This window comes from Eulemur rufifrons, chromosome 7 (genome assembly GCF_041146395.1).
Source record: "Eulemur rufifrons isolate Redbay chromosome 7, OSU_ERuf_1, whole genome shotgun sequence".
In the NCBI taxonomy this organism is placed as follows: Eukaryota; Metazoa; Chordata; class Mammalia; order Primates; family Lemuridae; genus Eulemur; species Eulemur rufifrons.
Window position 1 is genome coordinate 77,982,407 of NC_090989.1, and position 18,287 is coordinate 78,000,693.

General features: G+C 43.1%; 1 protein-coding gene across 1 annotated transcript in view; it reads right to left on the reverse strand.

Annotated features, from left to right (window-relative positions):
• Positions 1-393: 393 nt before the first annotated feature.
• The window catches only part of MAP3K13 (mitogen-activated protein kinase kinase kinase 13), a 125,607-nt gene continuing 107,713 nt past the window's right edge, over positions 394-18,287 (reverse strand). The window contains exons 11-14 of the mRNA XM_069475235.1: positions 14,437-15,199; positions 10,354-10,424; positions 7,326-7,623; positions 394-6,494 (exon numbers count right to left, since the gene is read on the reverse strand). Coding sequence (XP_069331336.1) covers positions 6,393-6,494; positions 7,326-7,623; positions 10,354-10,424; positions 14,437-15,199 — 1,234 coding nt within the window. The 3' untranslated portion in view covers positions 394-6,392. The remainder of the gene's footprint in view (positions 6,495-7,325; positions 7,624-10,353; positions 10,425-14,436; positions 15,200-18,287) is intronic.

Sequence of the window (18,287 nt, forward strand, 5' to 3'; positions counted from 1 at the left end):
AGCCAGATTTTCATCTTCTTTTTCCTTTCTGTGCTCCTTTTATAGTGGGGTCACTGATAACAAAAGTAGGTTTATAAGATGGACAGCAGGAAAGCACAGGGAAAAAGCAAGGGCTTGCCTAGGCTTTTACAGAATTCTCAAGAACAGAATGTAACCAAAGAAAATGATGGTTGCCTCTTCCTTTTGTGGTTGTGTCTAAAATGCAGGAGTCAACAGAAACCTGCTTTCCCCTTCACCTGATTTTCCTGGCTGCAGGAAACCCACTCGGGTAAAGTCTTCCTCTCCCTAAATTGCTGACAGTTGCTGAGACTTGTTAAGGCAGCTCTCAGGACACAAACAGTATATTTAGGAAAAGACAGGACCAGGAAATGGTGAAGTACACTTTTTGTTTAATTCCATGCATTTGTTTGCTTTGATAGTCGTTCTTGTTCCCATCACTGTTCAATACAAAGAGAGAGCTGGCATCAGAAAACAACACTGGGAACAGGACATGAGGGAGTTCATTTTGAGACTTAACCACAAAAAAAGAAATTCAATCTGTTCAAATTGATAGGAGTTCAAATTATTGTAATAAAGAAATCAAAGAGGGTCTTTCCATTTCCAGAGTCTGGGAAGCGGTCACTCAGGAGGTGAAGAGCCACTGGGTGACATCTTCCTAATAGGTCACACATTCTGGCCAGGGTTCCCTCTGGCCTGCAACCATTGGAGGACCCTGTCCACCTGGTCACTGGACAGCAGCCTGGGGCGGTGAGCCAGCGATCCCCTGAGTGCTGTGAAGTGGCTCTGGAGAGCAGGCCTGGGATGCTGCCAGAAGCTTCCTTACAGTGGCCTTGTCATCTGCTGGGGGCTTGGCTGTGTGTGAAATCCTGGCATCGTGCCCTGGTCACTTGATGGTTAACAAAACTCTTAACCCAACTCCTTTGGTGTAACCCTGTTTCTCAGAGCAGTGATTTCAGAGCTCCCCTCTTTTGCCACCCATCCCTGAGAAATGCTCCAGGTTCCACAAGGGTCCCCCACTTAGCAGCCTAGTTCATTCCAACCTGAATAGGCGCTTGCAGTATCAGTTGTAACATGCAAACGAGCAGACTAATAGGACTCTAATGTGCCAGTCCATGAGGTTGGTAACACTGGTGTTGTGAGTATACTGGGACATTTGTCCTATAAAATCAGCAAAGAAGAAAAATCTTGCTGCCTGGACAGGCACTAAATTCATACTGACGGTACAAGTCAAAGTCTTGAAAAGAATGTCACACTGTTTTGGTACATTAGTCTCAGAGTCTAAGGAAGAAGCAAGTAACTGAGACTTAACATACTAACTTTCTGTTTATAGAAGGCAAGGGAGGAATATGCTCATTCAACACAATTAAATGATGTGAATGAAGAGACACTTTGGAATTTGATCCATCAGTAATTGATGATTCTTCAGTTGGAATTGTATTAATAGTCCAAAAGGGTAGAGGCAAATGGCCTTTCCCCTGCCAGTGGTACTGCCCCTGACAGCCATACATGGGATCCTTAAGGAGAACTCTGGTGTGAGCCTGTCATTCTTCCATCAGAGCTAACTCAAGAGCTCAAACCACCTTTAGGAAATTAATTATGAACTTTGAGCTAGGTTGGCAAATGGATTTCCCCTTGCACAGCAATTCTGATCAAGTGGTAATTATTGCTCCAAGTGCTATGTTGTGAGAAGTTCTGAGGCTATGTCTATGCTCAGTAGGAAAGGACATGGTGCTCAACAAATAATGTTGGCCTTGGGTGTGTCGGATGGAGGTGGTAGAGATGGTGGTATGTGGTGGTATTTTGGTTTCTGGCTCATTGGAAAAACAAAACAAAACATAGCACACTCTACTATGGAGAAGGGCAGAAATTCCTTGGATTCCAAATATTATGTTATGGAGAATTCAGTTCCAGGAAGTTCAAGTAGGAATGTTTTAAGAAAAGGAAAAAAAATGGAGACATAAGGGCATTGGGAAAAAAAAAAGTAAATCATCTGATCAATAAGGATGCATTTACTCTCAAAGTATGTCAGTGCTCCACATTGAGAGAATAGTCTAGGTTGGTACCAGGGAAATCCAAAACACGTCTATTACTTAGGGAAGGAGAGGGGCATAATTTAGTACAATGAAGCCCTACAGTAGATGTCTTAATCCTACTAAAAATGTCCTTCATTCTAGAAAGAAAGATTTGTTGATAGTAACATTTTTAAATACAGTATCTGAACTTCAAGTAGGCCATACAAATCCTCTTACAATAAGGCTGGCATCTTTACGTTTCTGAGTGGGAGCTCCCCACAACCTTGGAAACAGGTCTAAACTTTTGTGGTGCTAAGGTCCCCTATGGTTTCAAAGTGGATGCAGGCTTCTCAGTCCTTCTGCTATGCAATTTTAAGAGGAATTGTTATTCAGAGGACATGATCTAGAAATAGATTGAAATCAGAACCAAATGATCATCTGCAACACAAATTAAAACTCATTATCTTACAGTCAAAACCAGATGCTAAATGCTAAATGAATGTGGACATTCATCCCAATGAAGAAGCTTGACATCAGTCTTGTTAGGTTGCTTGGAGCACTGTTGCACAGTTGTCGGGACTGGAAAATTAGCTCATAAATTCCCTGAGCTCTTGATTCAACACTCTTCAGATGACTGTGGAGTTGTTCTCAAAGAAACATACATCAATTCAAGATTTTCCTGCTCATCATGAGGCAGGCAGGGAAGGGCCAAGCTGGGACAGAGAAGGTATTTCCCTTTTTAACCTCAACTAAGGACACTGTTCTTCTCTGAAACTTTTAGTCAATTCTACTCAACAAATGTGTTCAACATGGACTTTATTCAACTCTTGACATTACAACAAATGACTGAAGATTCAACCATTGTCTACTGCCCTAACATGCTCAGCACACTTAATCCAGATAAGGTGTATGGCATTGGCATAAAAGATAGTCAAGATGGGAATTCAAAAAACTGATAAAAAATATGAGGTGTCTGGGGTGGGTTTTCTAGGAAGACCATCACTAAAAGGTATAAGACAGAACTTGACGCTCATGTTTCTCTGTTGCCACTGAAGGTGGCCAAGGATTGGACAAACTGAAGTGTCAGTGTTTCATTTTGGACAGAAAGTGAACACAGAGTGGTAGCATCTCCATTGCAAGGAGTAATCAACCAAAAAAAAAAAAAAAAGAAAGAAAAGAAAATCACAGTACAGGGTGATCTGAAGTCAGAGGATAGAAAATACAGCCTTTCAAGGTACTTTTCCCACACTTGATCCTTTAAGTGACTACGCCTTTTTCTTGAATTTCTTTAGTCTTGTTATGGGAAGACATCACAGCTAGGCATTTTAAGTCATGCCTTATATGTATATACAGTAGTCCCCCCTTATCTGTGGGGGATACATTCCAAGACCTCCCAATGGATGCCCAAAACCAAGGATAGTACCAAACCTTATATATATATACTATGTTTTTTCGTGTACACACATATTTAGGATAAAGTTTAATTTACAAATTAGGTCCAGTACTCTTGCCCTTTGGGGCCATTGTTAAGTAAAATAAGGGTTACTTGAACACAAGCACTGTGATAACGCAACAGTTGATCTGATGACTGAGATGGCTTCTAAGTGACTGATGGGCAGGTCACACCCACGGCACAGGTATGCAGCACAGAGGGAGGATTCACGCCCAGGGTGGCCCAGCACAGGATTTCATCACACTACTCAGAATGGTGCGCAATTTAGAATTTATGAATTATTTCTGGAATTTTCCATTTAATATTTTCAGTCCCTGATTAATTGTGGGTAACTGAAACCAGGGAAAGTAAAACCTCAGATGTGGGGGGACTAGTGTATATATATATATTTTTTTTTTTCTTAGTCTCCCTGCTAACCCTGACTAGGAGAAAAAAGAGTGGTGTTGAGGGATCTGACTGGAAGGAGATGACAAATTACGTTGTCAGTTCTTGAAACTAATCCATGAGCCCCATGAGAAACGCTCTAGGTCTGTTCCTCTCAAGGCATTAAATAATTCTCTTTTTGCTTCTAATGTAGTCCCATGATTTTATTTCCTAAGAAACTTAAGGAAGTTTACAGATTTGAACTATTTGTCCATCCACTCAGTCATCTGCCCACCCAGGAGCTTTCATGATCCGGTCAAAATCACAATGTATCCATTGGACTTCAGGGCAGAACACGCATCCTCAGATGATTGTTGTTGCACATAGAAAATTAGGGAATACAGCTAAGATGAATACCAGGAGCTCCCACATGGCAGTTCCATTTTCATTCCTTCATTAAAATTATAAAACCCATCATAATTCACGGTTAGCAATAAACACGATCATTGTGCTACATCGTAAACCACACCTTCTGATCGACAGAAAATGAGAATAATATTATAAAATAAAATAACAATGATAGTAATGCCATAACTTAAGATCCTTCATGTAGTCCAGCTACAGAATTTATACAAAATGGAATAATTTAATGCAAACAATACTGCTTTCTGTATAAGTTAAACGTTTTCCTTCATTCTACCTAAGAGCTATAAATCGTAGACAATACATTTTAAATCAATGTCTCAACATAAAGTGTAAACAACTGGAGGGATCAAACAAGCAAAAGGAACTGCTCTAAATTCCCTCCTGCCTTTCCTTTTTGGCTGATGCAATTAGTGAAACCCAGAGGAGGGGCAACATTTTCATCTGCATTGGAAATGGTAATGGCCATCCGAGCAAGTCTTTCCTAACGTTCCACATGATGCGGTGTCAGTCTGGGGAATCAAGAGGTTGTTGGACAGTAATCTGTCTTGGAGACACAGACAGGAACTAGGTCAACATCTGTAAATCAAATTCTAGATAAAATTTTCCTTAAAGCCAAGACACCATGACAAAATACCTTGGGATGCTTTTCAGAGGCTGTGACCCTGGAGACAGGAAGGCCCTCCTGCTTTTGACAATGTAAATATCTTTCCACTCCTTGCTCCGCATCACTTGTTCGTTCCACAGATTTCTAAATCCAATTATTCAAAACTGCATTGATTTGGAGTGAAAAAAAAAGATACTTTACAAGTAGCATTAAACAAAAATGCTATTATGCTGGGAGAGGAGTTGCCTTTTGCAAGTTACTAGTTTTGCCTTTATTCTGACAGTGGTCCAGTCACTAAAGCTTCCAGGATAGAATGAGTTAATGAAGAAAAACAAGGGGATGGTTTGGGGTTGGACATTGGACAGACACACACACATCCTAGCTGCCTTCAAAGTCTGCTCAATTTGAATCAATATGACTCCAGCAGACAAGCAACCTGATTCCAGAGAGGGGTGATCCCATCTTCACCACATAGCTCAGCTGAGCCATCCTGAGAATGTACTTTTAAAACTTCCACATTTGCTCTTTTAACACTGTTGTGGATGTTCCTTTTCTCTTATCCTTTTCTTCTCCTCAGCATACCCCACTACCCTTTTTTCCTAAAGGTCAGCAGGTGGGAAGGAAATAAGCTATAAGAAAATGGCACTTGAGTCTGCAAGATCAACACATCAGTCAAGGTAACACATTTGTCAAGGTAAGGACAATGACAGCATTAAAAAGGGAAGTATTTGCCAAGGACAAGGTTTGATACTATCTGTAAGCCTCACTACCAAATGCTGCTTAAAATTTTAAAAATGAAATTAGCTTCCACATATACAGTTTTCTTTTTTTCCTCCTAGAGGAAGTACATGCCCTCAAAGACCTTGGGTACAAGTATCTGGTCACCAAACGTTTTAAGGTTATTTCCATCACCCAGCTGGACAATCTGGTTGAACTTCATGTGGTCTGTTCACAAGTTGCCTGGAATTGCTTTTCTTTTGCTGTTGCTTATGTTCTAAAATGCTTATGTTCTAGAATGCTCAATATGTCTTGCTCTGGCTCTTCTTCAGTCATTTATGGCCAAAAGACCTGGTCCCCTATTCAAGCAGCAATAATACCTCCCAACCCCACAAATTCCCAAGGATGTTGCTCCTAAATTTCACTTCTTTTTTGCTTTTCTTTCTTTCCTCTCTTTTTTTGCAAGAAATTATTGTATCTCTCTTCTATATCATATATAGTTCACTCTTTACAGTACAAAGTGTTAAAATGTCAAACAAAAATAAATATCAATGTTACAGTAGCTAGAATATTCAATAAAATAGATCCCTGCCATTCTTGATTGAAATGTTCAGTGAGACTTAATTTCATTTGGATATTTTTTTCCAGAGATTTGCGAAGTCTCATGTTCCTGTTATTGCAGCTTATTTCTAGGGGTAGTAAAGATAGGGCAGTTCTCTTCCCAGACAGAAAGCAGGTAGAGAGTGGGAAGAGTCTGGGTGGGGTGGATTTGAAATGCCAGTGTAGTTACGAGATCTTCAGGACGCGTATTCCTTCATTACCAAGTAGCAGAGCTGTAGTGTTTATTGGTCCTAACTGTGGCATCAGAACACTCCCCCTCTGAAGAGTCACAGTCCGATTCTTCAAACTGCATAGGGTTCTGCAAAGTCAAGACAAAATAAAACCTTAATTTATTGCTACAAGCACTCAGTAAACATGTATTGAACTCCTCCCACACAACAGGCGCTGTGCTTGGGGGGTGCTGCAAAGATAAATGAGATCAGGCCTTGTCCTTGTGGGGCATATGGAGAAAGAAGACCCATGAAGATGATGATGGCAACTACAACAATCCTAACAGTACCCCACCCCATACACATACAGCATTTACTATGTTCCAGGACTGTCGAACGAGCTTTGCCCCTGTTCATCCATATAATCCTCACAACACCCCTATGAGACAGATGCTATTATCCCCATTTTATAGACAAGGAAACTGACCTACAGAGAGGTTAAGTGGCTTGCCCAAGGTCAGACAGTAAGTGGAAAGGCAGTCAGATTCCAGTGTATCCATTTACAACCACTGTGCTATCAGCCTCTCCGAAGACAGTATCACCTACTTGCCTTTATATGTATGCGCGCGCGCACACACACTGTGACATGTGCTGTGACAGCATCATTCAGGGGACAGTGGGGATATGGAGGAAAGAGGCTCAGACCTTTAGCCTTGTTGGAAGATGGGGTCAGGAGGAAGTGACCTTTGAGTTAAATCTTGAAATGAAAGATTCCCCAGCAGTTCAATGTTTGTGCCTCATTTGGGAGAAACTGCCCTCATTTCTGGGAGCTCTGTTGATCTCTATACTTCTACTTACTTCATGGAGACAGCTGTATCTTACCTGCTAAACGAAAATGTAAAGGCCCTAGGGACTTGAACATACTCTAACCGAAAAGAGCTAGGACGGGAACAGCGACGAGCGAAGGGAGACGCCCCCACCTCATAGCCACGTTCCTCGGCGCACAGCTTGCCCAGCGACATCTGCGTCTTCACGCGGCGCACGGCGCACTCCTTGTCGGACAGCCCGTCGGAGTGCGAGGATATCTCAATGGGGATCTCTGGCGTCTGGGACAGCAGGTCGTCTAGCTTCTCTGCCAGGCGGTCTTCAAGTTTATCAGCTAACTCATCGGGACTGTTTGAGTGGTCACTGGTATTTCCCTCCTCTCCATCGGACACGGAGAAATTCTCAGAGCTGAAGGTTGAATACGACTGGCAGCTGCTGATACAGCGATGGGGCCTAGAACCAGGAAGAGCCCGAGGAACTTAATCACGGAACCACCACTTTCCTCTCCCTACGTGTCAGTCAGTCTCAGTGAGAGACAATCTAGTTTTTTTCCTGCCCCTGAGAAGGACTAAAAATCAAGATAGGTAGAAACTATTTAATTTTAAAGCACTAGAGAGGTGCTATGGACTGAATTGTGTCCCCCTCCCCACAAATACTGTGCCGAAGACCTAATGCTCAGCGTAACTATATTTGGAGATAGGGCTTTTAGGAGGCAATTAAAATTAAATGAAGTCTTAAGAATGGAGTCCTAATGAGATAGGATCCGTGGCCTTATAAGAAGAGGAAGATCCCTCTCCTGTCTCCCGCCTTCTGTCTCCTGTCTTCCCTTTCCTCCCCCCCTTTAAGTGTGTGCGCTGAGGAAAGGCCCTGTGAGGACACAGGGAAGAGGCAACTGTCTGCAAGCCAGAAAGAGGGCCCTCACCCGAAACCAAACCCTCTGGCATCTTGATCTTGAACTTCCCAGCCTCCAAAACTGTGTGAAACAAAATTATGTTTTCAGTCACCACCTAGTCTGTGGCATTTTGTTATGGCAGTGTCCGGGGTGACTAACACAAGAGGGAAATTTAAATTTCTCTTTCATTTGATTTATATGCTTAAGTGACTAAACACTACACGCCAAGCTGATGGCCACCACTGGTCTTTGGAAAAAAGTCAGCTTGTCTAATCACACTGTGTACACGTATGCACAATATGGAAATGTCCAAGTTGAAATTGTGACTTCTTATTCAGAGAGTCAGAGAGTCTCAGAGGTGAAAGAGACTTTGGAGATACTCTAACTCATTTCCCAGATGAGAAAATTAGAGCCAGAGAAGGGAAGTGACTTGTGCAAGGCCACACCATCAGAGAAGGTAGAGCTGAGGCTTGGGACAGGTCTACTCACACCCTGCTCAGTGTCCTTCTCTATCCCCCACCTCCACCCCAGCTGCATTTCCCAGAGCCCAGTGTCCACCGGGCATGGAGGCCCTGGAAGGCCAAGTGCCTTCACCACGCCTGTTGACCGACCCCCGACAGAAATGAGCTTGGAAGGAACATTCACTCTGCAGCTGTGAGCACTGCCCAGCTAGTTAGTGAGTGGCTCATTCCAGTTAGCATCTGGGTTTAGCTCTGATGAACCAAAGCTTCTTGGGAGAGAATTTGCAAACGTTCCTCATTTTCCCATTGTTTACACGTAGCTTATTACATAAGAATGCTGTTAGCTTACATTGGCTTAAAAAATAAAACAAACAAAACAAATATTAAAAAAAAGATTGCCCTTTTCTTCTGCCATTGTCTGATTTTTCTGTATTTCTTAGTACAAAGAAATTTTGATGGCAGATGATATAGGCCTGGCTGCTACCCAGGCCAGGTGATCGGGTGAGTTGGGGGATTAGGGATATGTGAAAAGAGGCCATCAAGAGGCCAGAAATGCCTCCTGAAAGAAAGACTGACCCTGTGTTCTCCTGAAAGTGAAGCAGTCGCACAAGGTTATTGTGTATGCAGCCTGAGCTTAAAAGGCTGTGCGGTGCCCATTTCTTTGAAGAATCAATTATTGTTATACCTTGGTAAAATTTCTAACTTTGTAGCTTTCCTACCTAGAGAAAGAAGATAAAAATCTGTAAAATAAAATAAAAAGGCCAGAAACACCAGAGGATGAGAACAGATTTCAATTTTGTGCACAGTGTGGGAGTCTAGAATACAATTTATCAAAGGGCTAGGAGTCCCTTGGTGTTTTGGGAATTCCTGTTTTGGGGCAGGTACACAAACCTTCCTGGGGAGATTCTTAGAGCCTTACTCTTTAAGAAGAGAATGTCTATTAGCAGAAAAAGGACACCTGGGAGGAAAGCTACTTTCCCCACTTCTACAAAGGGGAAGGTTTTATTCTAGAAGTAAGGGGAGATGGCCCTTCTTTAATCCTACCAGCAAAATTGTTATTGCCAGGTAAGCAGGAAGGGGACTCAACTTATCTAATCATACTTAACTTGAGGTGTAAAATTCAAGGCATGGGGAATGCTACAGACTGAACTGTTTCCCCTGCAAACTCATGTTAAAGCCCTAACTCCCAATAACTGTATCTGGAGATAGGATCTTTAGGAGGTAATTAAGGTTAAATGAGGTCATGAGGGCGGGGCCCTAATCCAATAAGACTGTAACTTTATAAAAAGAGCAAGATCTCTCTTCCTCCCTCTCTCTGTCTTTCTCTGCCCTATGAGGACACAGTGAGAAGGTGGCTATCTGTAAGCCAGGAAGAGAGCCCTCACCAGGAACCAAATCAGACAGAACCTTGATCTTAGACTTCCCAGCCTCCAGAACCGAGAAATACATTTCTGTTGTTTGAGTCATGCAGTCTGTGGTATTTTGTTATAACAGCCTGAGCAGACTAACACAGGATCTCAGTAGACACCAATAAAATTAACTGCAAAACAGCATAGCCATCCCTCACAAACTGCCCACTGTATTCTCTATTGTAACCTTGAATCTGTATTTACACTCCTCATCTGGAAGTTCCTATGAAATGAATTCTGATGAACTAGAATCTGCTGTGTATGATCAACTGCCAAAATGTGGCAAAGGGAAAACATGAACACAGTGAGTTCAAATTTCCCTGTGACTGTTGGAGAGTGACTCGTGGTTGCATATCGGGTGTCACGAACTTGGGATTTTTCCCCATTACACTGAAAGCAATCGTGTGTTTGTTGGTTTTACCTCTGTCTTCGTGGAAATTCAACTTCACTATCTACTTCCCCTTCTTCCTCTTCTGAGGAGTCATCTCCACTCTGAGAAGAACAAGGAGAAAAAGAGTTTATTTTAATGTTTCTGTCTCTCACCCCCGCCTCCCACTACCTGTAAAATATTTAACTATCATCAAAGGGCATTGAGTAGTAGCTTGCCGAATGTCATCTTTATTTTTATTTTTTAGAGACAGGGTCTCGTCCTGTTGTCTAGGCTGGTCACAAATTCTCAGGCTCAAGTGATCCCCCGCTCCCCCACCCCGTCTTGGCATCCTAAGTAGCTGGGACTACAGGCATGAGCCACTGTGCCTGGCTCCTGAATGACATTTTTTTTTTTTTTGTTGAGACAGAGTCTCACTTTGTTGCCCAGGCTAGAGTGAGTGCCGTGGCGTCAGCTTAGCTCACAGCAACCTCAGACTCCTCGGCTTAAGCGATCCTACTGTCTCAGCCTCCCGAGTAGCTGGGACTACAGGCATGCGCCACTATGCCCGGCTAATTTTTTCTATATAGATTTTTAGTTGTCCATATAATGTCTTTCTATTTTTAGTAGAGACGGGGTCTCGCTCAGGCTGGTCTCGAACTCCTGACCTTGAGCAATCCACCCGCCTCGGCATCCCAGAGTGCTAGGATTACAGGCGTGAGCCACCGCGCCCGGCCGACATTTTTAAACATATATATCCTCATTCATTCATTTAGCAACTTTTCTTGGGTGCCCATGATGACAGACCCCATGTTAGATGCTGGAAGACACATAGAACGGAGCCAAACTTTATTATCCTTGCCTTCAGGGAGGCGAAATCTCCATGAAAGTGTCCAGAACTGAGTGATGGAGAGGGAAACTGGAGAGGAGGTCTTGGATTTGGGGACAGTCTCTTGTAATCATTGCCACTAGTGTTCCAGGTTCTGTCATAGAGATTTCACCAAGAAGTGATCTTTTGATTCTTTAAGGCCAACAACCACTTTTTTCCCTTTTTATACACCAATCACTTTTTCACTAATATTATAGTTATGCTAAGACATACTATTTGAGGGTCAGACCATATCTTGTTTGTATTGTATTCCTTACTCCACCATCAATGCAACACTGCATACAAAATAGGTGCTTATCCCCATAAATGTTTACAGTTATTATTTGCCAATTAAAAGAAGGTGCTTAATGCATTTTTACTGAGTCAGCACATTTGCAGCAATACGGGAGCTCTGGCTGGGCCACCTGAGGCCCTGTGATTGCTAGGGCTCTGTGTTTGATCTGGAAGGCTGGGTAAGTGTCCCAAGCAAGAAGATGATCTTCCCTTACAGAGAAGATCTCATCTCCATCAAGGGCATAAGAGCAGCCACATGTAAGACCAACTGTCCTTAACCACAGTGTTATATTACACTGGATTACCCAATCTCTTATGAGGTGGATAATTGGGTCTGAGTAAATGTAGCAAAGATTAAGGATAATGTTCCCTTTTAAAGTCAGTTCTAGGCCGGGCGCGGTGGCTCACACCTGTAATCCTAGCACTCTGGGAGGCTGAGGCGGGAGGATCACTCGAGGTCAGGAGTTCGAGACCAGCCTGAGCAAGAGCGAGACCCCCGTCTCTACTAAAAGTAGAAAGAAATGATCTGGACAGCTAAAAATATATATATAGAAAAAAATTAGCCGGAAATGGTGGCACATGCCTGTAATCCCAGTTAGTTGGGAGGGTAAGGCAGAAGGATTGCTTAAGCCCAGGAGTTTGAGGTTGCTGTGAGCTTGATGCCACAGCACTCTAGCCTGGGCAACAGAGCGAGACTCTGTCTCAAAATAAATAAATAAATAAATAAATAAAAACAAAAACAAAAACAAAGTCAGTTCTAAAATATCATGACTCTTACTCATTTGTATTCTGATGTGGTTTTAAATATTTATTTATTTATTTATTTTTAGAGACAGCGTCTCACTATGTTGCCCAGGCTACAGTGCAGTGGCTATTCACAGGCACAATCATAGCTCACTGCAGCCTCAAACTCCTGGACTCAAGCGATCCTCCTGCCTCAGGCTCCTGTGCCACTGTGCCCAGCTGATAAGTTTTTTTGAATAGGAAAGATGGGGATGGAGTTATCCTGACTGCTGAGAAGAGCAGTTACCGTAGGAATGCCTGTGGGAGTGTGTCTTGGTAAAGAGAAGTTGAGCTTCTCTGTGTGAGTGAGGTTCTAATGAGGGCAAATGTACAAAGTGTGTGCTCTGTGGCCTGTAGACCTACAGATGGCATCAAAATGGCATCAGGATGGTTCAAAGATACATGTTATTTGGGGGAGACTGAGGAATGGGATGAGGGTATGGGGTTTCTTTTTGGGGTGATGAAAATGCTCTAAAATTGACTGTGGTGATTATTGCACAATATTGTGGATATAAGGCACTGAATTATACACTTTAAATGGAAGGACTATATGCTATGTGAATCATATCTTTTTTTTTTTTTTTGAGACAGAGTCTCTCTCTGTTGCCCAGGCTAGAGTGCCGTGGCGTCAGCCTAGCTCACAGCAATCTCAAACTCCTGGGCTCAAGCAATCCTCCTGCTTAAGCCTCCCGAGTAGCTGGGACTACAGGCATGTGCCACCATGCCTGGCTAATTTTTTCCATATATATTTTTAGTTGTCCAGATCATTTCTTTCTATTTTTAGTAGAGACGGGGTCTTGCTCTTGCTCAGGCTGGTCTCGAACTCCTGGCCTTAAGGGATCGTCCCGCCTCGGCCTCCCAGAGTGCTAGGATTACAGGCGTGGGCCTCCCAGAGTGCTAGGATTACAGGTGTGAGCCACCGCGCCCAGCCGTGAATCATATCTTAATAAAGTTGTTACCAAGAAAATACATGTTACTGGCCATAGGGTTAGGGGGAGCAGAGAATGGATTAGCCCAAGTCAACTGCACAATCTGAAACACAATTTAATCTCTGGGAATGCTTAGTCAGTACAGTAGCAGTAGTGTATGTTGAGGAAGAAATACAGTTCTGAGACAGTAGCCCTCGGCTTCAACTTCTTTTCTACTAAATGTCCAGTTGACCTAACATGCTCATGTACATTTTATACCCTTTCATTCCTTCAGCTAAATTCCTGATGAACGATGATGATGACATGGAACAATACTTAGAACTGGGTGGGTGTCTACCATGTTCTAAATACTTTTCATACATAATATTATTTTTTTTAACTCATCAGCAAAATGAGCTAATATTTTTGGAAGGGTGCTATGTTCCAGGCCCTGTTCTAAAATCTTTACATATATATTAACACGTTTAATCCTCACATCAACCAGTGAGGCAGAGTCCAACATTAGACCCATTTTGCAAGAAAATGGAAGTTCATAGAGGTACTAAGTGAAAGAGAGCTTGGCTTTGAACTGAGATTCATCTGACTCCCAAGTTCATGATCTTTCTATGGTAGTCTGCCACCCCGCTGACAAACCCCAGGTGGCCGGTGGATAAAAAGAAGAGAACAGGTTTAAGAACTGGCTGGGTCATAATGGTTATTGATTAAATCAATGTTTTCCAAAGTATATTGTGAAGAAAGCTAGTTCCATGGGGGATTAACAGGCTTTATTTTTTAAAGGCTGTATGGTCAAATAGCTGAGGGAAATGCTGGATTAAACAAGGATACTGTGTTATTTCTCAAAGCCTATGATTTGTTAATGTGCACTAAGAATCTGCGAGACAAAACAGAGAACACTATGTTTCTCAAACTTATTTTATCATGGGATCCTTACTTCTTGCGACATCCCTCAGGACTAGAGTTCTAGGGCAGTGTTTCCAAACTATTTTGATTACATCTCTCCAATATATGGTTATCTATTTGTACATTATGCACATTTGGATCCGTACCCCAGTTCAGCAGTTCCTAAAGTGCTTTCCCTAGCCCATCACTTAAGCAGTGTGGGAAGAAAGCATTTAAAGTAAAAGAAACATCTACTTACGTTTTTGTTATCTCATCCTTTTACAAAATGTATACTCTTTACGTCTGCTTTATAATGTGCATAGAATGATAGGCTCTGACAGTCTTTGAAAGCAGTGACACAGACTACTCGTCATTATACTTTACCTTCTGAAGAGGCCTTGTTTTTCGAGGTAGCACTGGGGGAGTGATGTGATGAGGGGTGCCAAGGGGTGATGCAGACCTGCAGCTGTTGAATCCATTTTCTTCCATTTTCTCAGAACCCTGGGCATTTTCCGAGAGGGGATTGTGTGCTGGTGACTTGGAAAGGTCAGGGCTCCTCCCCACTGGCTCAACAGAGGGTGTGTCCAAGGACCCAGACTGTTCTGGCCTGCACTGGAGGCAGGGGTCATAGGGGCCGGCGTGGCCCCTGTCTGGCTCAGGACTTCTCCAGCAATCTGCCGCCATGGCTGTGGAGATGAGGTCAGGGCTCGAGCCAGGCATCTGTCTCTGAGCATGGTTGCTGAGCGGGCTTCGCAGGGCTGCTGCTGGGCCAAAGTACCTCAGGTTGTTAGCGCAGGTTGCAATGTCCTGTCCGTGCATGTTGAGTCTGGGATGGTGACTCTGAGACATGGCAGGAGGGGGTTGCTGGTATTGCTGCTGCGGAAGATTATGGTGATGGAGAGAAGAGTATTGGGATTGAGCCTGGTGTAGGTGAGTAGGATGGGGTGAGTTTTCCTGGGTCGGCTGGTTTTTCAGGATTGCTGCAAAGTCACTATGGCTGCCTCTGCTATTCCCCCGGCGGTGACGAGGTTTGCATCGATACCGGCTCTTGCTGCTTGAGGTGGACATTTTGGGACTTCCGGACAAAGGGGATGCCGTGGGAGCCACTTCTGTACTGGGGATGCCTTCAGATCTCAACAGATCTGGCCTGGGAGAAAAGTACAGGTTTAGTTTTAAACACATAAAAACATATTTGAGTTTGGGGAAATGTATCCCAAGCCAAAATACACATACCCTTTGAATCAGCAGTCACCTATATAGGGATTTATCCAATGGAGATAACATATGTGCAATAAAAATGTGTGTTTGATGATGTTATGTTACAGTATTGTTTAACATAGTAGAAAATAACATAATGTCCACTTATGGAGGAGTTCCACAATTCCTTCTAGGTTTTATTCTGTGCCTCACCAGCCTAGGTACTCAATCCTCTTTATTTTTATTTGATATATTTTTTGAGAGATAGATCTCACTCTGTCACCCAGGCTGGAGTACAGTGGCATGATCATAACTTGCTGTAACCTCCAATTCCTGGGCTCAAGTGATCCTCCCACCGTAGCTTCCTGAGTAGCTGGGACTATAGGTGTGTGCCATTACGCCTGGCTAATTTTTCTATTTTTTTGTAGAGATGGGATCTTGCTATGTTGCCCAGGCTAGTCTCCACTCCTGGCCTCAAGTGATCCTTCTGCCTTGGTCTCCCAAAGTCCTGGGATTACAGGCATGAGCCACTGTGCTCAGCCTCAATCCTCCTTAAATTATAATTCTACTCTACAGGTTTCTTGATCTCTTCCTCATTACCCTAGCTGTCAGCTTGGTACCAATATGCTAAGGTATGGGCATAGATGTTTGTTCATCATCAGAAATCTGTCTGATGATGGATCTGGGCAGATCTCCCAAGGGATAAAGGAAAGAGGTCTGGCATTAGAGAAGGAAACCTCAGGTCAATTAGGTAAGAGGCTAAGTTCAGAGACTTTGGCCTAGACATGGTCTCCTTAAGGGCTGGGAATATGTGCTATCCATTTTTGTATGTGATGGACCCTAGTAAGGAGTCTTGCTCATAGTGGGTACTCAATAAATTTTGAAGGAAGGAAAAGAGGGAGGGGTCAGAGAAACGGGAAATAGTAGAGAGCCCAGGAGGTTGAGCAGAGGCAGCAAGAGGAGGGCTAGTGAGGAGTGACACCGGCATTTGTCTTTGATCCTAAAAGGAGGATGTCCTCTCACAGCTCTGTTTTCAAATGCCTGTTGGGCCAGTCACTAAGATCACGTGCACGAGGAAGCCAGAGGCCTGAAGGTAAACCTTGCCCACACTGACTCCAAGGCCCACAGATAAACAATAAATGGTTTCTGAACTGATGAACTGATTCAGGGCAGAGCCTCCAGGATTACTAGGAAGAACCACTACTTTCTTCTTACCAGCAGGAGGAAGTAGCCTTACCCTTCTTTGGGACCAGACCCCACACAAATCAGGAGATTTTAGAGCTCGAGGGTCCAAACTTTTTTGTTTTTTAACAACAGAATTCTTTTCTCAAATTAATTATTATGAGAAACCCAGCAAATAAAACAGATATAGTGGAACTGGTTGGCAGGGGGGTGAGCAGAAGCCCCTCCCTGCAGGGCTCCCCCTCCTCACCCTTTCTGCCTCTGCAGTGGCCTCTGAGACACCTCTGTGCAAGCCCCTGGGTATTCTAGACCTTGCCTGGAAACCACAGATACAGTCCTGCCTCCGCCACATGTGACGAAGAACCCAAAACCCAGCCCAAGTGGCTCATGGTCTCATAGCTCATTAGTGGTAGAATCTGGACAAAAAGTCTCTCCTAGTTTTCAGCCTAGCTTCTTGGACAGTCAGAGTACAAACTTCAAGGCACATACAAACCACCTTGGGAGATTATAAACATGAAGATTTTGATTTAGTAGGTCTGGGGAGGGGCCTAAGAGCCTACAATTTTAACAAGCTCTCAGAAGTTGCTAAATTAAGGACCACACTTTGAATAGCCAGAGCTCACAAGAAATAAGTAGGTATTGGGCAGCTGGAAGTGGGTTTTTCTTCTTTTATAGGACAAGTACAGTTAAAAGCTTGTCTGGCACAGAGTTTCCAGGTTTTATGGGTTTACGATAAGGTGGGTAGGGTATTGAGCTGCTATCAGGAGCTTCTTGCCCCAGATTCAAAAATCTACGGTTAATTGGCCAACTTGTGCTGCAGAAAACGCTTGGTTCCTACTATTACTATATCCATTTTATAGGTAAGGGCATTGCGGATCAGAGGTCAGTTGGCTTGTGTCCATGAAAAAGCTAGTAAATGACAGAACTTGTACCTTGAACTCAAGTCTTTTGACTCCAAGGCATAGTTCTTTCCCCATTTCAAGCTTCTCCTTATGGGTTATTTAGACTATCTTTTGGACTATACTCCCTTGTGACAGGCTTGAAAGATCTATAATTGAACTCATCACACTTCAATTTAGTGTTTAGTCCCTAACTAAACACAAACCAAAACCTAGGCTTAAGGATGCTGAATGGTTTTTCCTCTCAGATCTCCTCGGAAGTCTCTGGATGTCTGAGTTGGTAATCACTGGACTGTCCAAATAATCTGAAACTTAAATCCTTCAAGGGGCAATAAACCGATGGCATAACTCTTTGCAGGGTGCCTTCCTTGTGTTCAGCTAGTTTATTGACTCAGTGTCTATTGGTGGTGTCAAACTCTCTCAAACATTTCTCACAGCTAAAGTAAACATGAGCTCATATTTTGAAAAGTTAAATAGTTCTATTTTCTCCCCCAATGCTCTTGGTTTTAACTGTAGGCAGAATGCAGGGAGTGGAGACAGCAGGCAGACTCTGTCCCTAATTAGCGCAACAAAAGAAAAGAGGAGTTGGGATTCCCCTCCCCTCAGGGTTGTGCCAGGTGCCATCTGAAAAAAGTTGCTCAGAATTTGACCAGAAGATGATTAGGGGCAGTTAATAAAAGCAAAATTGGATTAATCCATGTAGTTACTCATCGGTAGTTTAGGTTTATATTGGTCATGCTATGGTAGAATGGCCACTATTCTGATAGCCTTCTAATACATTCTTGGTTTGTGTTTTCTCATTTCCTTTATTCTTACTGCAGTTAGCTCAAGTATCACTATTGGGTCTACACCCCAGGTTTAAGGACATTTCTTTCCTTTACATTGACTTAGCTAGGATAGAACCAACTCTCTGTTATTTCGAAGGAATGAGACTCTAGAGAGTTTGGTCATAAAAAA